Consider the following 24021-nt stretch of genomic DNA (forward strand, 5'->3'; position numbering starts at 1 on the left):
CAGTGGCAGGAGTCACTGCTGCTTAGGGACCGCTCAACAGATTGGCACACACAGGTCTGGAAGGAGTGCCGGGAAGTGGCCAATGTAATGGCAAGTGCATTAACTTCTCCCAAGTAAAGTGGTTGGAGGAAAAAAAAAAAAAAAAAAAAAGCGGTTGGAGGAAGTAAGTCAACGCCGCTCAGAAAAGAAAGCTGCAGGTATGCGGTGCCATGGCTGCAGCACTACTGGCTGGGATCTTAACAGACAAACCAGAAAGTGATTTATCTCGCGGCAGATCAGACTTAGGGTTGAATTAAAGAAGCTAACTACTGATGAGACAGGAAAGTCCTTCCAACTATGCTCAGCAACTTTTTCCCCCTTTCTTCGTTATCTCTGTCCACCACTCCCCCCACCACCAAGCACACGCATAGACGTCCCAGGCCAGGAGAAACAAGGTCTGAATCACAGTGAACAAGCAAACACCTCAAAGGGGCATGTGCAGGAAATCTCAAGGGGTTGCCACGTGTACTTCTGCATCTGCCACTGCAAACACATGTAAACAAGATGGGGAATATTTCATAACAAGAGATAAATACCTTGTATGAGAGCATAAAATAGTGGCCTGTGTAATTAGAGCCTTCGCGAGAAATCTGGTCTTCACAAAGGAGAGGCTGCGGACACATGGATCTCTGAGGAAGTTTTTCTCATAGTCTGTATAGGGATTCTTAGTAATGTGCATTCATCTTGTGTATTTATTTTAAGGTTTAAGACATGACAGAGGACTTGGCATCATTCTATGTAATTACACTCAATTATACATTATACAATATTCGATTATATACATCATATTTGGCCTTAGGGAAGGCACGTTAGCTTAAAATGAAATTTTCTTATAATCAAGCTTTTTGAGAAGTGCTTCTAGGTTCAGGGTGGCAATTCTCTTTAATATGCTATCAGAAATCCTTAGCAGCATCCGTGCTGTGTAACAGTAGTTAAGAGTATGAGTTCTGGGGTCTGAGTGCTGGGGACAAATGCTACCCCATCTTGGTTCCTTCTGCAGAAGGCACTGAACCTTCTGTTCTGAAGTTTGCTTTCTACGGCCTCTGGGTGACGGGGAGAAGGACAATGCATGTCTCATCGTGGGACTGCTGGGATTTAATGAGATAACAACACAAAGTGCTTAGCACGCAGGGTGGCACTCGGCAACCTATGATTATTACGTAAAAGTTATTATTAAAATGCTGATACACTATATCATCATTTCTGAGAGCAAGTAAATTGGCACTTGAACAGTCATTTAAGTAATCGACTTGCTTCTCCATTTTTCCTCTTTTTCTATTTTTAGTTTCCTTTGAAAAAAAGGGAATGGTGAGTATTAGGTGGTGATGAGCAGAAAAGGGAACATGAATACTCTGTGGAGAATTACAGTGGTTTCCAACAATGAAATATTGTATGTGGGTTTTCTCATGACTTTGTAGAAATTGATTGTTTTAAAATATGCTTCAATTGCCAAAATTCCCATGACTTACGACAGCTTGAATATCTGATATTTTCTTCCAGAAAACAAACGTCAGTCTCTTTCTTTCTCTTTTTTTGAAAAAGTGCTATGGTATCACTATCCTAGTCATGACCTTAGAAACTTAAGAGATATGACTTTTTAATATTTGAGTTTTTAAAGGCATCTGGCCCTTATTTAACCATCACATTTACATCCAATTCCTGCAGGCATGGTTTTGTTGTGGAAGCTTGGCTTAATGCCTTCTGCAGAAAGCCTCTGCTTTAATGAACACAACACCACTAAAACTGCTAGGGGCCCATCGTCTCCCCCTCCCCTCCTCCCCGTGCAACTCTACGGTGAGAGCACAGAAAGTTTCATCTTGGATTTCAAATAAGAAGATAAAAATAAGAAAGTAAACTGCTGCAGAATCAGCTTTATGTGACCGCCACTGCTATGACATATTCAACTCAATGCCCTTATATTATTTGCAGAAGTGTTTATGTACTATGAAATGTTCAGCCAGAGCATACAGGAAGCTGTAAAATATTTTATGGGATGTACACATGGTTGATGGTAGAATTTTAAATGCAACCTGGGAAGGTTCTATCTAAATTCCAGGAGGGCAGATGAGGGAATACTTTCTCTGTAGTGACTCAGTTTTACACAAGGGGTTATATGAACTGGAAAGAAATAGCTGATTTGGGAACCATATAAACATTTTTTTCCATTAAATTAAACTTTATAATTTCTAGACAAGTAAACTTGTTTTCTTTCCGACCAAGAATTACCAGTTATGTTTATTTGTCTTCTACATGGTAAAAGCATTAAATGTGGATTGTTTATTATTTTGTAGGAACAAAGAACATACAGTAATAAATGAAGAATTCTCCCCAGATACAGGAGTCATAGACACCATTGAAAATATTTGTGCTACTGATGGTTTTTAAGTAACAACTCTTGGTTCTAAACCTGGAACATTATTTTTGAATCTCAACTCTTGCAACGTGAGGGAGGAAGGTTAATGAAAGAGCTGCAAAATGGCAAGTTCAGAAAGCTGCATTTCCAAATTCAGGTGGAGGGAGAAACATTTCTACTGCCTTTACCCTCAAATCGATGAGGCAGTGGCGATGTCCTATAAGAGAATTTATTTACTGGCTTATTTGTTTTACTTATTTATTTTCCAATTCCATCGCCAAAACACAGGGCTGCAAAAATAGTAACTATTCTGTCCATTCACATTTGAATTGCAATTGAGCCTGACTTTTTTGTTTGTTTCTTTTGTTTGTTTCTTTTTGTTTTACAGCCTCTACCCCATGAAGTCACTGGGAAGATAAATGAATACCAAAGGTAAGGCTCCTGACACAAAGTAGGTGCTCAAAGTATGTAAATGCCCCTCTTCCCTGCTTCCAGAACTCTTTTTTAAAACTGATGTATAATTGATACATAACACGTTAATTAACATCACGGTCCCTCTGATTTTAACACAAACACTTACGCTTTAGGATGTGTCCCTCATTAGTATCCTTTAGAAAATAAGTTTAGGCTATTAACTAAGATAAACAAGACCTAAAACCCTGATGTGTCTTGGTAACATCTTATGCAAATCCAACGCGGTGCAGGATAATCCTAGACTGAACTTGAGGGGCTGAGGGTCTGGTCTCTGGTCTGTCATGGCCATTGCTGAGGGACCTTGAGAAAGTCAGTTTCCCTCTCTAAGCCATCATCTTCCGTCTGCAAAATAAGTGGTTGTTTTCAATGATCTAAAAGACCATCTTCTGCTCTAACATTTTATGAGTCTACATAAGATTTTAGTCTTGAGAGAACAATTTATTTAAGTCATATTTTCCGAAACTTTCCTTCTATAACTTTTCTCCCCCCCCCCCACTCACTGCTTAAGGAACTTTTATTTCACTTCAAATTTAGTGTTGTGGAAAGAGTCAGAGAAAGGACCTAAGTGTAGAAAAGAAAAAAAAAAAAAGAATTGCAAATATTAATATTGAGCAATTACGGGGACATCTAGGCTTTTTCGGGACAGACATAAACGACCTTGTTTTATTCTAAATTCAGCTCACTGGCTTATGATGAAAAGTGAAAGGTTATTATATGGACTTACTGGGCAAAACCAGATTTTATAAATAATTACCTGTCAGACTGTTCAAGATAGACAAACATACGCCAGACCAACAAAAACACAGAGCTGTCATATTTCTGAGAGAAATGTACGTTGAGTCTTCCTTCTCTGGGACTATAAGGAGATCAGGTAGAATAAAATGAAGGGAAAAAACGTAAACCCTGTACTTTCTGCCTTGTGCATACTTTAAAATGTATAATGTGGGAGAGGAGGAATTTTGATGTGAAAAATTAGCTCCTGAAAATTTTATACATCTATAAGCCTGGCATCGAAACCAAATACAATAAAGGCTGTCGTTTTGAAAGTTAGGATGTTTACTGCAAGCTTATAATTTTCCATGATTAGGGACGCCAAGAAAAATAAGAATGATGATAAAAAGAAAAGTTTAATCATACATTTCACCAAGCACAGATGGAACATCAAAACCCTTTGGCAATTTTTTGATATTATATATCTGCGTTTTTTTGTTCTTGACATGAAGATTTTTTCCAGAAGGACTAACACAGAACAGGTAAATGATAGCTGACAAATGTGAATAATACAGCACAATCCCATTAACTGAGCCTCACAATGATTTGGTGGAAGCAGGGAAATCTTTCACGCTTCTCATTGCTGTTTCATTTTATTTTTAAAAATTATTTGTTTATTTATTTATTTATTTTTTGGTCTTTTTAGGGTGGTACCCACAGCATATGGAGGTTCCCAGGCTAGGGGTTGAATCAGAGCTCTAGCTGCCGGCCTATGCCACAGCCACAACGCCGGACCCGAGCGGCGTCTGTGACCCACACCACAGCTCAAGGCAATGCCTGATCCTTAACCCACTGAGCAAGGCCAGGGGTCGAACCTGCATCCTTATGGATACTAGTCAGATTCATTTCCGCTCGGCCACGACAGGAACTCCTTATTTCTGTTTTTATTAATTCTTTACAAACGCTGTTTCAGTGTACGCAGAAACAGTGGTAAAAGTAAAACTACACAAAACTTCTAAAGAATTAAAGAACTAACTTCCCCCTTTTTTTTTTTTTTTGCAATCCAGGTTGATTCAGGAACTGTACATAACTGCTCTATTTTGGTTCATTTCCAAGAGTTACAGTTCCTCATTTACTGGAGAAAGTAGACAGATGCTAGAGTGGTAACTCAGCTGCCACCAGCAAGGAAATGCCCGGCCTAGGGCATTTTGGTCTAGGTGCCCTAGTGATCACCAGGCACCCCTCGCATCAATTCTATGCTCTGCTTCTAAATGGGGACGGTGCGTGTGTGAGGGGTGGGCCCAGGGACGGGAGGGGCAGGAAGAGGAGAGAAATGAAGACCGGTTTTCTAGGTGAGAGAAAACAAGAAGCCACGAAGTTGGGAAGAAGCCACGAAAATGACACGCATGCTCTATGGTCCATCAGGCCAATTACATCTCTGATTAGGGCGTTTATAAAATGCGCCCTTGTCTCTAACATACACGCAGGTCTAGTCAACAAACGTCAGGAAGCAGAGTTGGTGGGACAGTGCATGGGGAGCACTGACTGTCCTTTTCGTTTTGTTTCCTTTGTCCCAAGCCTGGATTATAAAATGCATCAAGTAAAACATAGACTAAACACTGAGGAAGAAAAAGGGAAAAAAAAAAAAAAAGACACTGCTTTTAAGCTATGTGAGCTGAGGGCAGTAAATCTATTCCAAATTAAAATTTCAAAATCGTGTGATGTGCATTCTTGTCCACCTACACCATCTCAAACATCCTGCCATTAATTAGCTAAGTGGCCCATCTAGTAAACAAGACTCAGCGTTGAGGGGGGCTGGAAAAGGACTGGAGTCAGCCAGTTGATAGTCACAACAAACCAACCCACTCCCAAGGATGCGGAGAAGGTAAACTTGTATTTTATTTTGTCCAAGGCATGGAACAGAAATCACCTTAATATAACACGGTCTTTCCTGTTGTTGCAGCCATAGTCACATCAGCAGGCCAGAAAAGTCATCCCGTTCCTGCGGTAGGCACTCTGTCAAAGGAAAAGAAATCTGCAGTGAATTATCACATCAAGTCAAACCAGGAAAGGAGGCAAAAAAGTAAGCAGGGCTTTCTTCCTGTTTTGTAGACTCTGCTGGCTACCATCTAATAGGCTGCTTAGTCGGAACATTTCTGGTGGCACGGCTCTCGCAACCACTCTGTTAAAAAAGGCAGTGTGGTTAACAAGTGGTTAGCGATTCTATTTTGGGGGAGTGGGAGATATGTAAAATAAGACATCCCATTTTGTTAATGGATTGGGCTGAGTTAGGCCAAAGACATATTGTGCTGAATCTGTTTGTCCTTTATAAACATGTGTTCTCGATTGGACATGCCCAAGAATCACTCCTAACTAAGTATCTTAATAGTCTATAAATTACTGACTCATTATATCCTTCCCAGGCCTAATTTAGAGTCCCAGCAAAAAAGCTGTGGGAACAGATACCGACAGAGACTCCCCCCGACCCCGCCCCAAATATGGGGATGTCTCAGGAGTTCTGTACGTTACAGGAAACTTGAATCTTACGTCATTTAATATACGTTCATGGACATACAGATGTGTATGTGGATAGTCATGATGGGTTAAAAACACTCCCATAAAGACAATGGGTACTATTTGCAGTAATATATTATATTTCAGCAAAGAAAGTAAAATGGCATGTTCTGTTTTTTTTTTTTTTTTTTAATCCCAAGAAATACATTCATCATTTCTGAGTTGGAAGAGTTGGATCCTGGCCTCTGAGACTTGTTCGGATTCTCACGGTGAGACCCAGAGTGAAGCAGAATTAAAATACAGGGCTTAGGAATAAAATTCTCTCTCTTTTTTTTTCACCACCATAGTTTTCATTATTTAAACTAGGAACAGTCACATTCAGAGCATTCATGACCCTCAATTAGATGGAATTTTTCTACAATCTGTTTTCGGAAAAACAGAAAGGAAATGACAACATCTCATATCAGAGACTTTTTTTTTTTTCCTTTAAGTTAATAACTCTGGGACTGTAGGGAGTCTACAAACTTTTGGTCCAATAAATTTACCTTCACTAGCCATGTTATAGGAAATGTAGAATACACTTTTATGATTGAGATAATGTTATGAAGGTACTGAAGAGTTTAAGAACATGATTATTTTAATTATACAAAAAACAAACAAAAAAAGGAAAGTGGACCCAAGCTTTTTAGAAACACTTCTACCAACATGGGGTGAAACAAAAGTGGTTTTCTGGATAACTTTCTGTTAATCATAAAATTCAATTAAACTTCAAAACCTTCCCTCCAAATCTCCTGCTTGCACAGGATTTACTATGGTTGTCAGGCCTTGGAGCCCTGGCTGAAATTTCATCGGCTGGTTAGGCTGTCATGCAGTTCACTCCGGATCAACGTATCAAGGATGAGAAAACAGAGGCAGAGCCCAAGTTCCCCTCCCCAGGGCTCTGGGAGCTTGATCCTACCACGGGACTTCTTGGTGCCCTAGGACACTTTTGGGTTGGAGCGAACATTCTAACGAAGGCTAGAAAATTCCACCTTTACCTCCTACGATTGTGCACTGGAGAAGAGTGGGACAGGAGCTCCTTGGAGCCACAAATAACTCCAGGAACGGATAGCGTGTCTTCCCACAACCACAGGCAGGAGAGCCTCAGGCCCTGAAACAGCCCCTTCCACCACCACTGCCTGAGAGAGGCTCGTGCCAAAGGAATACTTTCAGCTTCTTAACCTTGGTATTTTACATTTTACAACCACAGTGACAACCTTGAACATAACATAATATTTAAAGCACAGGGATGGGTTTACATGGAGATAAATGGACCTGGGAGGAAAGCTGGATTCTTCTTAAAGGTAAATAGTTGAGGTGAGCTTTGCTTGAAACAGTCGTCTTGGCTCAGGAGAAGACTGAGACTTGGCTGGACCCAACTGAGAAACTACCAAGTTAAATCTTGCCAGGGTGGGCAATAGAAAATGGTTCGCTCCAATGTTGGAAAGGTTGCTTTTCAAAGTGTAAGTCACCTTCACAGATAATTTATTGCTATTGTTTGCAAAGACTAGAAGATTACAGGCTTACTTAACAACAGAGACCCTCAAGCAGCCAAGTCTAATGAGAAAAACAAAGTTTAGAGTTCACCCAGATTTCTGGAATAAGTTCTTCCTATTCTAATTCTAAAATAAAGAAAGAACAAACAAGCATGTATAATTAGTGAAGAGCAATTTCAGCAAACCAATCCCCTAGGGTCTTCCATCCTGAGTCACTGCTTTTTCCTTTTGATGTATAAAGGATGTATGTTGTCTGTCTGTGTAGGGCAATTATGGGAATGTCCCAAATTTGGCATTCTTTGCAAAGTAAGCAACTTGAAAGGAAGATGGATGAAGACAACTCATTTTTGTGTCAACTGCGAATTTCACTCTATTTGTGTTACGAATGCGGAAACTAAATTTAAACATTGCTTGGTGTGAGGGCCTTGCAGAGGCCATGTTCTCATGAAACACTGTACCCCACGCCCTCTCAACTGTCAGATCCCGTGAACAATTCCTAGTTCAGTATCTTCACAGACACTCTTAGTAAAACCCAGATCTTGATCAGAAAAAGCCAGGATCTCAGCTACTGAAAAGTATAAATTAATCAGTAACAGAGACTCCCCAGAAACCAGCTCTTACCTACTATGTACCACTTAAATCTTACTTCTGATTTAATAAAGCTCTGTTCTCAACTACTGTTTGCTCCTATGTGAACGTATTGAAAAGCTCAGATATTTTAGCATTTCAAAGTTACAGCAAAGATGATATTTGGTTTTTTAAAGGACCAACTGTAGTTCTTTTAAAAACAATTTGAGTAATAAGCTAGCTCCTCATTTTAACATTCTTTTATTCATTCAGCCCAAATTATGACCCACTACTAGAATCTCAATCAACCTAGATAAGCAGACACAGATTCTACCTACTGCCTGGTTGAAGGAATTAACTCTTAGGTGTGTACTTTAAAAATATGACTAAAAAGTCTCTGTATGGATAATGGAGAAAAAAAATGTTTCAATCCCAAATTGGTATACTTCTGCTTTTTTATGGTTCATCTTAAAGTGCACATTCTAAGAAGTACAAGTTAATATTAAAAAGCAAAAGGTTAATATTTATCTTAATCAAAAGATAAACGTTACAAAATATATCCTGCAATCCCAAACTGAAAACAACTATGTGTGTTATTTGTGACATTAGTCTCATTAGTAAGATTATAATTATAGATAAAACGATCCCCTTCAATACAGACCTACATTTTATTCTCACTACTATATTTTCATGTTTCTTTTCTGCTTTCTTAAACTTTAAGTAAAATAAAACAAGAAGTTTGCAGGGACTGAGATCAGCAAGACGGCAGGCTAGGAGGTCCCAAAGCTATTCTCTCCCACAAAAACAATAAACAACTACAAACAGATGAAAACAGCTCTGAATTACAACAAAGCAGCAGCAGAAACCCCACGGATGTAAAAAAAGTAAGGATGACCACATAGAAAACTACAGGAAGCATTTTATTTGCAATACTTCAATCCCCAATCTAGAGTAGCTCAGCACAAAAAGGGCTCCCCTTAGAGGGATTTAACCCCTTGGGAAAAAGGAGAGCAGGAGACTTGGAAACCTTGCCACTGCTGTGGACACCTGCAGCATTTAAAAAAAAAATTTTTTTTCTTTTCAGGGCTGCATGGGTGGTATACGGAAGTTCCCAGGCTAGGGGCTGAATCGAAGCTGCAGCTGCCAGCCTACACCACAATAATGCGGGATCCAAGCCGTGTCTGTGACCTACACCACAGCTCATGGCAACAACGGATCCTTAACCCACTGAGTGAGGTCAGAGATCAAACCCACATCCTCATGGATACTAGTTGGGTTCATTACAGCTGAGCCACAATGGGAATTCCATGGACACCTGCAGCTTTGCTACTAAGGACCCACATGGTCTTCACCAATGTGGAAATCAGCCAATGGAGCTGCCTGGAGTTCCCACTGCTTGTATCTCCTTTTTGGAAATGTAGCTGTCTCTGTGGTGAGACCTGCCCCTAGGTTCCCCATTGATGCAGTGCCCACTGGGGATCAGGATGCCATAGAGCCTCACTGTCTAGGGGAGAGAAGCTACTGCTGTTCTCTGTGCCCTGCCTCCAGGGCTCTGCTGCTACCAACACTGGGCCACACTGCTATAGCTCTGTGCCCTACATCTTGGGTCCTAAGTCATTGTTTTGACCTGATGCTGAGCTGCTGCTGCTCTACAGCCTGACCCCTGGGGTCAGAGTTAGGATTTTGACCCACCATCCCTAGGGCATGCTTCCAGCTGCATGCCCTGTCACCTCACAACCTGTGCTACTGCTTTATCTCTCAATCCTGGAGCCTGAATCACTGTCGTGAGCCCTAAGGACTCAAACCCTGGCTCCTTTAAACCTGCACTTCAGACCCTGGCACTACCATCACCACAAGTGCACCTGTGCCCCAGGACTCAGGTAGTTCCACACATGCTTCATCCCAGAACCCAGGCTCCACTGCCCCTCTGAATGCCAGGGCACTAAACCTAGCACTAAAAAGATCCCTTTGGCTAGAATTTCCTCCCACAGGCAACAAAGGAAGACCCTAGTAGTCTATGCTATCAAGGACCCCAACAGAGCTAGATAAAACTGCCACTTGCAGGACCTCCGGGACCATTAAAGATTCCTGCAGTCTTTGCCAATGTTGACCTCAGCTGATGGGGATGCACAGAGACTATGCCACTGCACTTCCCCCCAGAATCAGAGCTGCTGAACCCCACCCAGTCAGAGCCCTAACAGACACCTTCAGATAAAAATCTTTCCCCTTCAGAGTCAGTCTGAAAAAGGGTGGAAGAGGTGACTACTCCTTCAAATGTACAAACATCAATGCAATGCTACTAGAAACATGAAAAAGCAAAAAGCCATAATACCACCAGAGGAATGTGATAATTTTCTTTGGGGAACTAATTCCAAAGAAACAGATATTTGTGAGCCTGTAAAAGAATTCAAAATAATTGTTTTAAAAAAGCACAGTGAGATTTAGGAGAACTGATAGACAACTCAATGAACTAAAGAAAACACTGCAGAAACAAAATGAGAAATTCAACAGAAATCATTAAAAAAAAAAGAATTAAACAAAAATTTTGGAGCTGAAGGATACAACAGATGAAATGAAAAATGCAAGAGAGAGGGCTTCAAAACCAGACTTAAACAAGCAGAAGAAAGAATGTGCAAACCTGAAGACAACTTTCAAGAAAATTCTTTTAAGGAAATAATAGTTGAAAACTTCTAGTTTGTGAGTAAAGAGATGACCATCCAGATACAGGAAGCTCAAGAATCCCTGTACGGATTCAGCCTGAAGAGCTATTCACTGAGATATATTATAGTCAAACTCTTTAAAAACCACAAAGAGAATTTTAAAAGCAGCAAGTTTTAAAGTCTTCAAATATAAGTGAACCTAGATAAGGTTATCAGCAGGTTTCTCAAAAGAAATTCTATAGGCCAGGAGAGTATGGGATGATATATACAAAGTGTTCAAAGAAAAAAATCTGCCAATAAAGAAATATTTACCTAGGAATCTAGTGCCTGGGTAGAGATAAAGACTTTCCCAGACAAACAAATGCTGAGGGAATTTATCACTGCTAGGCCTATCTTGCAAGAAATGCTAAAGGGAGTTCCTCGGGATGAAACAAAAGGATGCTAATTAGCAACATGAAAACATGAAAGTACAAAATTCACCCATAAACACAAATACATGGACAAATTCAAAACACTTTTATACTGCAATGATGATAGGTAAATGACTTTGGATTCTGGCATATAGGTTAAAAGACAAAAATGTTAGAGTAACTATAGCTAAAAATATTTTGTTATAGATAAATGATATAAAAAGTTGTAAGTTGTAACACTGACAAAGTATTTGTGGGAAAGTAAACGTGTAGAACTTCTTTCTTCAATTAAAATTAAGGTGTTATCAGCTTAAAATAGATGGTTATAAGATGTTTTACGAAAGTCTCCTGGTAACCACAAAGCAAAACCTATAATAGAAAAGAATCAAAGCATACAACTACAAAGAAATCATAATTCTCAAATAAAGGCAGCAAGAGAGGAAGGAAGAAAGGAATTACAAAACCATCAGAAAATATTTAACAAAATGGCATCAATACATAATCTACAGATTATCAATAATCACTCTAAATGTAAATGTTTAAATATTCCAAGTAAAAGACACAGAGTATCTGAATGAATTAAACCAACCAACCATAAACAAAGAAACCAAGAACCAACTATATGCTGCTTATAAAAGACTCACTTAAGTTTTAAAGATATATAGGCTAAAAGTGAAGGGAGGAAAAAACAGTCCCCTGAAAATGGGAAACAAAAGAGAACAGGATTAACTATATTTATATCATAAAAAATAGACTTTAGGTCAAAAGCTATAACAGAAGATAAAGAAGGTTCTCATATAATGATAAAGGGGTTCATCAAGAGTCTATCACAATTGTAAATACACATGTACCTATCATCATAGCACCTAAATAAACAATTATTAATAGATCTAAAGACAAAAACAAACATCAATGAAATAATAATGGGGACTTCAATACCCCACTTTCAACAATGGATATATCATCCAGACAGAGTATCAATAAGAGAATAATGGATTTTCCCAACACTTTAGACCAGATGGACCAAAAAGACATATAGAAAGCATTTCACCCAACAGCAGCAGAATATACATTGTCCTTAAGACACAGTCTCCAATATAGACCATATGTTAGGACACAAAGCAAGAATTAACAAACTTAAGAGGATTTAAATCTTATCAAGTATCATTTCTGAAACTAGAAATCAGCAATAAGAGGAAAGCTAGAAAATTCACAAATATGTAGAAATAAAAACCCTACACATCTGGACAATCAATGGGTCAAATTAGAAATCAAAAGGGATATTAAAAAAAAAAATCTTGAGATGAACAACAACAAAAGAGCCCTACAATATACCAAAAACTTATGGCTGCTGCAGAAGCAGTTTAAGAGGCAAGTTTATAGACAAAAATGCTTACATTAAGAAAAAAGGAAGATTTTAAATAAGCCTAACCTTATATATTTCAATTATCCCTTAATAACGCTGGAAAAAAAGGGAAAATTTCATTATAGCAGGTCTCAAGATTACTTACAAATACTTCATTTCTCAAAGGCCTAATAAGACAGAAGATTTTAGTTGTATTATATGAATTCCCATAAGTTTGCATAATTTGATTCTAGCAAATCTTCACTGAGTTCTAACTCTGTGTAAATCACTATGTGCTTGGTGGTACAAAGGACACAAAGATAAATAACACAGTCCCTGCAGTCACTAAAGCTTCCAATTTAATGTTGATGTTTTAACCACCACTAGTAAAACATATTGAGAGGTCATTCTCAAGGGTGAGAAAGAAAGAAAAAAACAAGACAGCCTGATTTATTTATTTATTTTTTGCTCTTTTAATCACAATATTTAATTTCAAATAATACTTAAAAGGGCATGAGATTTGTATATTTCTTAAAGCGGGGGGGGGGACGGACAAAAATACTATACTTTTTATGGTTTATGAAGTACTTTGATGCCCATATCTAATTTAGTTTTACCACAACTATTAAAAAAAAGTCTTATTATTCTCCCTTTTATTTTATTTATTTATTTGGTTGTACTTGCAGCATTTAGAAGTTCCTGGGCCAGGGATCAAAAAGGGACTGTGCATCCAAATAAGTTGTGGAGCCTTGAAAAGTAACAATGATAACAATCACTTCTTTAAAGTCAACTGGTCTAAGTGGAGTTAGGGTTTGGAATGTTTTAAAAGCAGCCCAGGTGATCTGGATGCATAGGGAGGGCTGAAAATGGTGTTAGAGTATGTGAGGACCCCCAAATGGTTTTGTCAAAAAATGGAACCCTTTTAGAGTCTGTCATGATTATACAGCAAACAATATTTCATAATGGACATCCTAGTATTAGTGTTTAATTTAGAACAGAAAAAAAAAAAAAGAATCTCAGGGGTTCAGATCATGCCTTTTACACAGACAGAGAGATTACTTCTACCTCTCACATTTTTTTTTTTTTTTTTTTTTTGCCTTTTTGCCTTTTCTAGGGCTGCTCCCGCGGCATATGGAGGTTCTCAGGCTAGGGGTCGAGTAGGAGCTGTAGCTGCCGGCCTACGCCAGAGCCGCATCTGCGACCTACACCATAGCTCATGGCAAGGCCAGATCCTTAACCCACTGAACAAAGCCAGGGATCAAACCCCCAACCTCATGGTTCCTAGTCGGATTCATTAACCACTGAGCCATGACGGGAACTCCCTATCTCTCATATTCTTACTTGTGGGCCACCTGTAGACTCGTCGCTGTTTTCTTCCCAGATGCTGAGATGCCACTGTTAGAGAGAAGAGTCCTTCAGACTGCCACGCCACGTTTAATTCCATAATGACAAAGCATCTGGAGACTAAGCCTACTAAAACAAGATGAAAACTCTTTTGCCTACATCTACAATCAAGGAACAATAAAATCTCGGAATTGGAAAGTATCTTTGTGACCTCCTCTAGCCCAGCTCCTAACTTAACACACGAAAAACTAATGCCCAGAGAGAGAGGTACAACCACGGTCATGTGGGGAGAAACCAGGATTCAGGACTCAGTCTAGGGCTCTTTAGGATGGTCCTTATTCTGCCCAAAGCTATGTGTTCAGCTTTTCTGACCTTAATGAGGAAAACAGATGTAGGGAAAAAAATTGTTTTTCCAGATAAAGAGCCCCTGGGAGCAGCACAAAAGTGAAGAGACTGGGGGAAGGCAGGGACTTCATGACGTCTGAAACAACAGCTGAGCAGTTGGAGCAAGGAAGGTGTTCTACAAGCTTTTAGTTCTACTTCTGCCTCTTCTGCTATGTGATTAAGTTCTCCTTTGGAGAATCACTTCATTTCCCTGAGTGCCGAAACAATAATTTTGATAAATGGACGAAGTATTAAAATAAGTAATACTTATTTTAATTAAGTAATTAAATTAAAATAAGTACTTTAATTAAAATAAGTAATAAATAATTAAGAGAAACCTGGCTGAAAGAACATGTTAAAAGGACGTATCTTTAGGACCTTCAAGGGGGTGACATGCCGTTTATTCTTTCTGCTGTCTTACTAAGGCTGTGTTCAGTGTCTGATTTAGGGCCAAACAAATAATGTGGCCTGTCTGGATCTGTTTGGAGTTGGCCAATTTGGGTTAAGTCCAGTAGAAAAAGGACAATAAAAAGATCTGGAGCATACATTCACCCTTTCCCAAACTACCGTAAACTCTGAATTAACTAAGTGTAGGGTAGACTTTCTGCATTTTGGATGATTTGTGGGCCACAGGAGCCGCCCTGGTTACCAAGGGCTTGGTGGTTTCCCAAAAGCTCTTTTCCACTCCACAGGGATGAAGAGGGCACAGAGGGCAGAGGTTCTACGGCTACTGGCTTGGCTTTGCTGGGAGGAAACAGTGGGGAGGTAGTGGAGTAAATCGAAAGCAGGAGGCTTTCTCTAGTCCTCACTAAGTTAACCTAAGGGTGAGATTTATTGGAACACTCAGTGGAGTTGGGGTTCGGAAGGTATATATGCCTCTGAATTTCATGTATAATAAATGCTGTTTCAAAAGAGAGCTAAATTAGCCTGCCTCTCTGCCCTACCTCATTCCTAAGTTTTATACTCAAAACCAGTTATGCTTTCTCTCTCTCTCTCTCTTTTTTTTTATGGCAGCACCTGTGACATATGGAAGTTCCCAGGCCAGGGGTTGAATTGGAGCTGCAGCTGAGGCCTACACCACAGCCACAGCCACAGTGGATCCGAGCCACATTTGTGACCTATGCTGCAGCTTGTGGCAATGCCCAGATCCTTAACCCACTGAGCGAGGCCAGGGATGGAACCCGCATCCTCACAGAGACAACACAACATCAGGTCCTTAACCCACTGATCCACAACAGGAACTCTCAGGTGTGCTTTCATCTGGCCTTTTCCTACCTCTCTTCTGATAACAACACTGGAGACGACACCAAGTTGACTCAAACTCCACCGTTCCCATAAGGCCACATTCAGCCCTGCCCTCTGTGGGGTCTGGGACTCAGCATCCAAGCCCTCTCCCAGCTCTTCCATTTGCTGAAGGAGGAGACCGTGCCCTGAGAGACATATTGTTTTGCTTTAATACTATAAATCTTTGAAGCTCTGGGGCTTCATATCAAAGCTATTTAATAGTTTTTTAAAAGATAAAATATGCCCTCTTTTCTTGCTGCCCTTGTGTCTGCGTGTGGGCAAGAGATTTAATTATAATGAATAAAACTGAATGGTGGTCTAAGACTCTTAAAATCAAAGTGGAGATCGGGGCTGAATTTCATTAGCAAACATAAATACAAATAGGCACATCTTGTTTGTACCAATGCCATGTGACTTCCCTCTTTTGATAATTTCATTCTAACTCTGATATTTCAGAGAATCTAAATTGAACCATATGATGTATAGCACTGTAACATGCAAAGCTCCTCATTAAATATTTTCCTTTTTTGTATACTTCCCCATGTTATAAATATCCTGGGAAAATCATGGAGGGCAGTTTGTCAGACAGCAGAGCCTTGATTTAAGACAGTGGAGGGAGCCCTGCCCTGTAAATAAGAGGCCTTCTCTGGCTGGCAGAACGGGAAAAAAGACAGAGCGTTAACTCCTGTTCTATTCCAAGTAACTGGGAGCCTACAGATCTTGAGGAACGTGTCATTTTGTGCATGTTTTCCCCTAAGTCTGTGTCATATTCTTCCTATAAGTTATTCCGGCATTCTGAATATACATATCTCTAGAGGAAAATTTAATTATTAAAAACTACTGTTTCTAATTGCCCAAGTCATCTCAATTGAATTATAAGATGTGCTAATTTCTTTGTTGACATTAAACAAAATAATTAAGTGGCAGAGATAAACAACACTGTATTTTAGAGAAAAAATTTTGTGAATCTTATATTTATCAGTTTTATATGAGACTAAATAAAAGTGAGCCATTTCTATGTAATAGCTATTCTTTCCATGACATTGTATGCACGTAAGAACATCTATGGTAATGGTAATTTAATGCCAATAATATTAAACTTTTCTTCAGCTGCCTATATTATAAACAATCAAAACACAGATGTCTGAAATTATTCTAAGCTGTAAACACATATAAGTATACATATAAACATTGCCAAACTGGCAGGAGTTAGTAATGAAAATCTCCATTTGGGGAGGGAGGGGTTTGGTATAACAATGGTTAATTCTCATTTTTCTTGTTTGACCCAAAGCTCTTCAGAAGGCAGGGGATTTGCTATTGTATTTATCTCTGGATGCCAGGGTGCAACCCAATACATGGTACCTAAATACGTACCTCAACAATCATCTAATGAATGAACGCATTTGTTTTCTCTGGACAACAATAAAAAAGGCTCAATGTCTTCACCATAAGAACAGAGGCTGGGATATTCTTAGCTCCTAAAATTAGGTTGAGACCACACACTTATCATTTCACAAGATAACCATCGGCAGCAATTGTCAAGAAAAATAAATTAGTGACCTTAATAATTCAATCATAAGAAATGCTGCAAAGAAAACAGTTACTCTGATGTTAGGTCTCAGTTCCCACTGGGAGCATTTCTGGGCTTCTCATTACTGTTATCTGCCAGGAGTAAAAAAACTTCTGCATCAGTGGAGCCAATTGCCTTGGTTGCCAGAAAAAGAGAATCCATGTCACCTAAAATAACACTGTTAAATTGTTTGCTGTATCTATTTTTTTTTTTTTTTTTTTTTTTTAGCTGAACCTACAGCATGTGGAAGTTTCTGGGCCAGGGACTGAACCCGTGCCACAGCACTGACCCAGGCCACTGCAGTGACAACACCATATCCTTAACTCGCTGCACCACAGGGGAACTCTGTGCATCTAAACATTTTTAACTTCAAATTTTTTTTAAGTTCAAATACTTTGTTACTGAAAAGTTTATAGTAGTATAAAATAATTTTTTAACAATCTTGGTTGGGTAAGCAATGCTACTCAATTGCGTTTTCTATTTTCAAAGTTGTCAGCAATGATACAATAAAAGTTAAAAGAAAAAACTGCCTCAGTGGCCTTTGCCATGTCAAAAAACACAAGAGGAATAAGGACACGAATAGCAACAGCTGTTTACCAATAGTCAAGCCACCAATTTAGAATAGTAAATAAATTATAATTAAGGTTCTTAAGAATTTTTGAAAGGCCATGAATAATAAAATTACGGCACAAAACAATCAGGGCATAGTAGTTAGTAATATCAATCACTGTGGTGGCCACCTGAGAAGGTATATTTCTGTATGAACCTACTGTTATTTATTTCTTTAATAATAATATAAGCTGCAAGGTGCACTGGATATAGCAGTGATCACAGACGTTGTTCTTGCCCTTCTTGTTGAACAGTCTAATGGGGGAGGGAGACATATTGAATGAGAAATGACAAAAGTAATGGGAGTTATAAAATGAGAAAAGAGTATAATGGGACCACATTAGAGGGCAGTGGAGGTGGGTGGTGGTGACCAAAGAGGCTTCCTGAAGGAATAGACACTCAGCGGAGGCCTGAGTTGGGCATGAGAGGGGAATGGGCAGCAGGGCAGGAAAGTGTTCTAGGTACAAGTCAGAGGAGTGAGAGCTTGACTTACCTTATTCCCAAATGCCAGACTATAGACTATGCTTATCACAATAAGTATTAAATTCAAGACAATGACCTAAGCCACCGGTAGGGTTTATCAAAATTCAGGTAAGATATGTTCATGGTACATAAAGACACCAGAGGAAATAACACTTTACCTATAGAGGAGCAAAGATAGGAAACACACACCTAACTTCTCAGAAATCATGTAAACAAGAAAAAAGTCAACTGAAATATTTAAAATGTTGAGAGAAAAAAAAATCCATCAACTTAGAATTGTGTACTCTATGATATAATCCTTTAAATGTAAAGAAGAAACGCAGATTTTCTCAGACAAACATAAATTGAGGGATTTATTTTGCCAGAGGCCCTGCTTTTAGGAAAATGTAAAGGGAAGTTCTTGAGATAAAGGTCAGAAACTTGGATATACATAAAGAAAGGAAGAACATTGGAAAGGAATAAATGAAGGTAAAATAAAAACTTTTACTCTTTTTTTTTTTTGTCTTTTGTCTTTTTAGGGCTGTACCTGTGGCATATGGAGGTTCCCAGGCTAGGGGTCTAATCAGAGCTGTTGCCGCCGGCCTACGCCAGAGCCACAGCAATGCCAGATCTGAGCCGCATCTGCGACCTATACCACAGCTCACAGCAACGCCAGAACCATAACCCACTGAGCGAGGCCAGGGATCAAACCCACAACCTCATGGTTCCTAGGTGGATTCATTTCCACTGCGCCATGATGGGAAATCCAAAACTTTTATTCTTAATTGATTTAATAGATAACAGTTTGTTCAAAAAAATAGTGACAATATATTGAATTATATGAAATGTATATCCATGTTTCTATATATTTATGTATAAGTAGAACGAATGGTAGTAACAAGAGACAAGAGGGAGAAATCAGTATTAATTTGTTCTCATAAGGTACTCACACTATCTGTGAAATGGTAAAGTGTTATTGGAAAGTAGATTCTGATTAGCTGTCAGTGTATTATTGCAAACACTAGAGCAACTACTCAAAAAGGTAAAATAAAAAAAGTATAACTGATATGCTAAGAAAGGAAAGAAGATGGAATCATATAAGATGCTCAGTTATTATCACAAAAGACAGAAAAAAAGTTGAAGACACAAATGGAGACAGAGAACAAGGGAAACACATAGAAAACAGTCATGAATATGGTAGATATTAATCCAACTATACCTATAGTCACTTTTAATGTCAGTGGTCTTAACACGCCAATCAAAAGATAGAGATTATCAGAGGATCAACAGATAAGACCCAACTTTATATTGTCCATGAGAAACTCCCTTTAAATATATATACACACACACATAGAAAGTTATCAGAGATAAAGAGAGCCATTACGTAATGATAAGGGGTCATTTTCTCAAGAAGATATAAACAATCCTCAAAAGGTATATGTCTAATAACATCAAAATACATGAAGCAAAACCTGACAAAACTTCAAGGAGAACTAGATGAATCCACTATTGTAGCTGTAAACTTCAATACCCTTTTAACAGACAGATCCAGCAGGCACAAAACTAGTAAGGGCACAGAACTCTACAATATCAATTAACCTAACATAGTGGACCTCTTTGGATTATTTTATTCAACAACAATAGATTATAAATTATTCTCGAGTTCACATGGGACATTCACCAAAACAGACATTTGAGGCCATAAAACATACTCTAACACATCGAGGAGAATGGAAATCATATAATGTCAGACCACAACAGAATTAAACTAGAAATCAATAATGAAAAGATAGCTGGAAAACTCCAAAATATTTGTAAATTAAACAGATTTTCATATATTACAAAATTTATATCTCTAACACATGAATCAAAGAAGAAATCTTAAGAAAAATTTAAAAGTATTTTGAACTAAGTAAAAGTAAAAATACAATATAAAAAATTTGTGGGATGCAGCAAAAGCAGTGTTTTTTAAATTTTTTTGTCTTTTTTAGGGTCACACCCATGGCATATGGAGGTTCCCAGGCTAGGGGTCGAATTGGAGCTGTTGCTACCAGCCTATGCCAGAGCCATGGCAATGCCAGATCCGAGCCACGTCTGTGACCTACACCACAGCTCATGGCAATACCAGATCCTTAACCACTGAGCAAGGCCAGGGGTCAAACCCACAACCTCATGGTTCCTAGTCAGATTTGTTTCCACTGCACCACGATGAGAACTCCCAGCAAAAGCAATGTTTAGAGGGAAATTTATAGCACTGAATGCACACATTAGAAAATAAGAAAGACCTAAAGCCATTCATTTAAGCTTCTACATTAGGAAACAAGAAAAAAAGAGCAAATTAAGGACAGAATAGAAGAATGGAAATAAAAATTAGAGTGGAAATCAATAGGGGGGAAAAAAACCCAACAAAACCCAAAGCTGGTTCTTTGAAATGATCGATAAAATTGATAAGCCTCCAGCGAGGCTAAGAAAAAAAGAGAGGACTCAACTTATTAACATCAGAAATGGAAGAGGAGACATCACTACAGATCCCATGGACATTAAAAGGATAATAAAGGAATGTTATGAAAAACTTAAGCCCAGTAACTTGATAACCTAGATGAAATGGGCCAATTCTTTGAGAGAAACAATCTGCCAAAACTCACACAAGAAGAGGTAGACAATATGAATAAGCTGTATGCATTAAAGAAGTTAATCAATAATTAATAATCTTCTAAAACAGAAAGCACCAGGCCCAGATGGGTTCACTGGTTAATTCTACCAAACATTTAAGAGTGAAATTATACTAATTCTCTACAATCTCTTTCAAAAAACAGAAGCAGGGAGAATATGTCTTAACTCATTATATGTAGTCAGCATTATTCTAATAGCAAATGGAGGTCCAGACATTACAAGAAAACCACCATGAACATAGATGTAAAAATTCTCAAAAAAATATCAGCTAATTGAATCTAGCAGTGCACAAAAAGAACTGTACGTCATGACCATGTAGGATTTATCCCAAGTATGCAAGGCTAGTTCAATATTTGAAAATAAACTAATATATCAGTTATAATAAAAATAAATAAATAGATAGAAAATAAAGTGGGAAACTCCCATTAAAATTAAAAAAAGAAAATCAACTAATGTAATTCATCATATCAAAAAGGCTAAAGAAGAAAAAAATTACATGATCATATAAATAGATGTAAGAAAAGCATCTGACAAAAATCCAACACCTATTTTTTTTTTTTTTTTTTATGTCTTTCCAGGACTGCACCCATGGCATATGGAGGTTCTCAGGCTAGGGGGTGAATCAGAGCTGTAGCCACTGGCCTACACCACAGCCACAGAAACGTGGGATCCAAGCCGAGTCTGCAACCTACACCACAGTTCACGGCAACGCTGGATCCTTAACCCACTGAGCGAGGCCAGGGATCAAACCTGTGTCCTCATGGATGCTAGTTAGATCCATTCCAGCTGAGCCTCGACAAGAACTCCCCCAAGCCCTATTGTTGATAAAAATTCTCAACAAACTAAGAATAGAGGAGAGCTTCCTCAACTTGATAAGGAATATCTATAAAAACACTATAGCTAGCATCCTACTTAATTGTTAGAAGCTAGAAGCTATGAAAGGACATGAAGGAAACTTAAATGCATATTATTGAGTGAAATAAGGCAATCTGAAAAGGCATACACTGAATGATTCCAAGTATATGACATCCTGGAAAAGGCAAAACTATAGCAATAGTAAAAGATCAGTGGTTGCCAGGTGATGGGGTGAGGGAGGTATGAATAAGCAACACACAGAGGACTTTTTTTATGATACTATAGTGGTGGATACATGTCACTATACACTTATCCAAACCCACAGAATGTTCAACAAGTGGGAACCCCAATGTAAACTATGGACTTTGGGTGATAATGACGTGTCACTGTAGTTTCAACAATTGTAACAAATACTCCATTCTGGTGGGGGATGTGGATAACTGGGGAGGCTATGCATGGGTAGGGTAAAGGGGCATACAGGAAATAGTTGTACTTTTTCCTCATTTTTACTGTGAACCTAAAAATTCTAAAAAATAAATAATTTTTAAAAGTTGGAATATTTTCTTCCGGCATTTATTTCAAAGTTGAACTGCTCTTGTCCTAAGAGGGAAGTATATAGTTTCCTTATCTCAGGAAACAAGAAAAATCCGAAATAAACAACCTAATCTTACACCTAAAGCAACAGAGAAAAAACAAACAAAACCCCAAGGGAGTGGAAGGAAAGAGATCATAAAGATCAGAGCAGAAATAAATAAAAGAGACAAAAAATAACAGAAAAGATCAATGAAACTAAAACTATTAATCAACTATACTTCAATTAAAAAAATAAAAAAATATCAAAAAACATGAACTGCTGTGTGACAGGCAGGCTTCCTCTGTGCCTTTGTGTCTCCTTCCCTAATTAAGTGTCCCTGAGGCTCTATAAACCTTCTTGTACATATTATACACCTCTACTTCCGTATGGAGCTGTGTTAATGGCATTTGCCATGGACATTTACATTCTGCCTTAGACATTCTGAAAATTCACCTGCAAGTATCACAGGTAACCACAGTGAGTCCTCCAGTGCGAAAGATTAATTTGAACAGAGCTATCATATTACATGATTACATCTCCTGAGGTATGGAACCATCCCAAGTCAGATATATTATTCGCAGAGCAGTGACAGTGCTCATTTTATTGGGCATTATCCTAATTAACCCTAAAAGGTGATATTTGGGTCAAAGTAACTAGGATACTCTATTTTCCCAGATGACCCTCTATTTACTCACTGTTGTTGGACTCTACTGTTTAGTAGTCATGTTGTCTCTTAGAAAAAGTGATAAGGTTCAGGTTTGGTACGTTAAAAAGAAATGTCTTAATTTCATATTAATATTAAAAATACCTTCTTTTTTAAAAAATATTTTGTTTTGTTATTCACAAAATTAAAAAAAAAAAAAAAAACCCAGATCTTCCAAAGGCCTATGAAAAATTCAGTACCAATCCTGAACTAGGGAATTAAGAAGTCAGCTGAGATTCTTGTTGGCCTAAGCTGAGATCAGAGACATCCTTACAAAAGAATGTGGCTGTTATATTTCAAGAACTCTTACCAGCATTTCTTGAGGAAGGGCTGCATGAATTCGGCCTTTATGATTCTACTCACGCAGCACTCCAATGGAACGTAAGCAGGCGTTCTACAAAGCATAGCCTCAGGATATATAACCTTTACATTAAAATGAAGTCAATGAATCATTTCAACCAGGTTTTAGGCGAGGGAAGGGGACACTCTTTTGCACACGAGCCTCTCTGACCAGTCCATGCGGTGGTGGCGGCGACTGAGTGGTGAGTCCTATCACACGCAGGGTCCAGTGGCCCCCTGTGCATGCAGCCAGCCTCTTCTTGTTCCCTGCAGCCGTGGGAGGTGAGGGGAGGTAAGCTAATGCGTGAGTAGCTGCCAGGAGAAAAGATGGGAGGGAAAAAAAGCTAAAGAAATATAGTATTTCAATCGAAGTCTGAAATTTGTAGAAGTGGTTTTGGTCTCCATATAGTAAAAATATTTATCCAAGAAACTCCTACTCGGGTGTGAACATCCTACTTCTAGTGGGATTTTGTTTGGCAAAGGGCTGTGAAAGAGTGGAAGCTAATACAGAACATGTCTATAAACAAATTTATTTAGTTAGTACAGATTGACACATTCACTAGAGGATTTCAGCAATTACATGTGTAAAACTATTTCCTACAGTGGTTTCCTTTTG

At 38.5% G+C, this 24021-nt stretch overlaps 1 protein-coding gene across 1 annotated transcript in view; it reads right to left on the reverse strand.

Moving 5' to 3' along the window:
- Positions 1-4246: 4246 nt before the first annotated feature.
- Positions 4247-24021, reverse strand: part of SUPT3H (SPT3 homolog, SAGA and STAGA complex component) — a 397798-nt gene continuing 378023 nt past the window's right edge. The window contains exon 13 of the mRNA XM_084968281.1: positions 4247-5593. Coding sequence (XP_084824407.1) covers positions 5552-5593 — 42 coding nt within the window. The 3' untranslated portion in view covers positions 4247-5551. The remainder of the gene's footprint in view (positions 5594-24021) is intronic.

Source organism: Sus scrofa, chromosome 7, assembly GCF_054392235.1.
Source record: "Sus scrofa isolate SSC_HxYL_T2T_F1_AM1 chromosome 7, Sscrofa_HxYL_maternal_Yorkshire_Landrace_v2.0, whole genome shotgun sequence".
In the NCBI taxonomy this organism is placed as follows: domain Eukaryota; kingdom Metazoa; phylum Chordata; class Mammalia; order Artiodactyla; family Suidae; genus Sus; species Sus scrofa.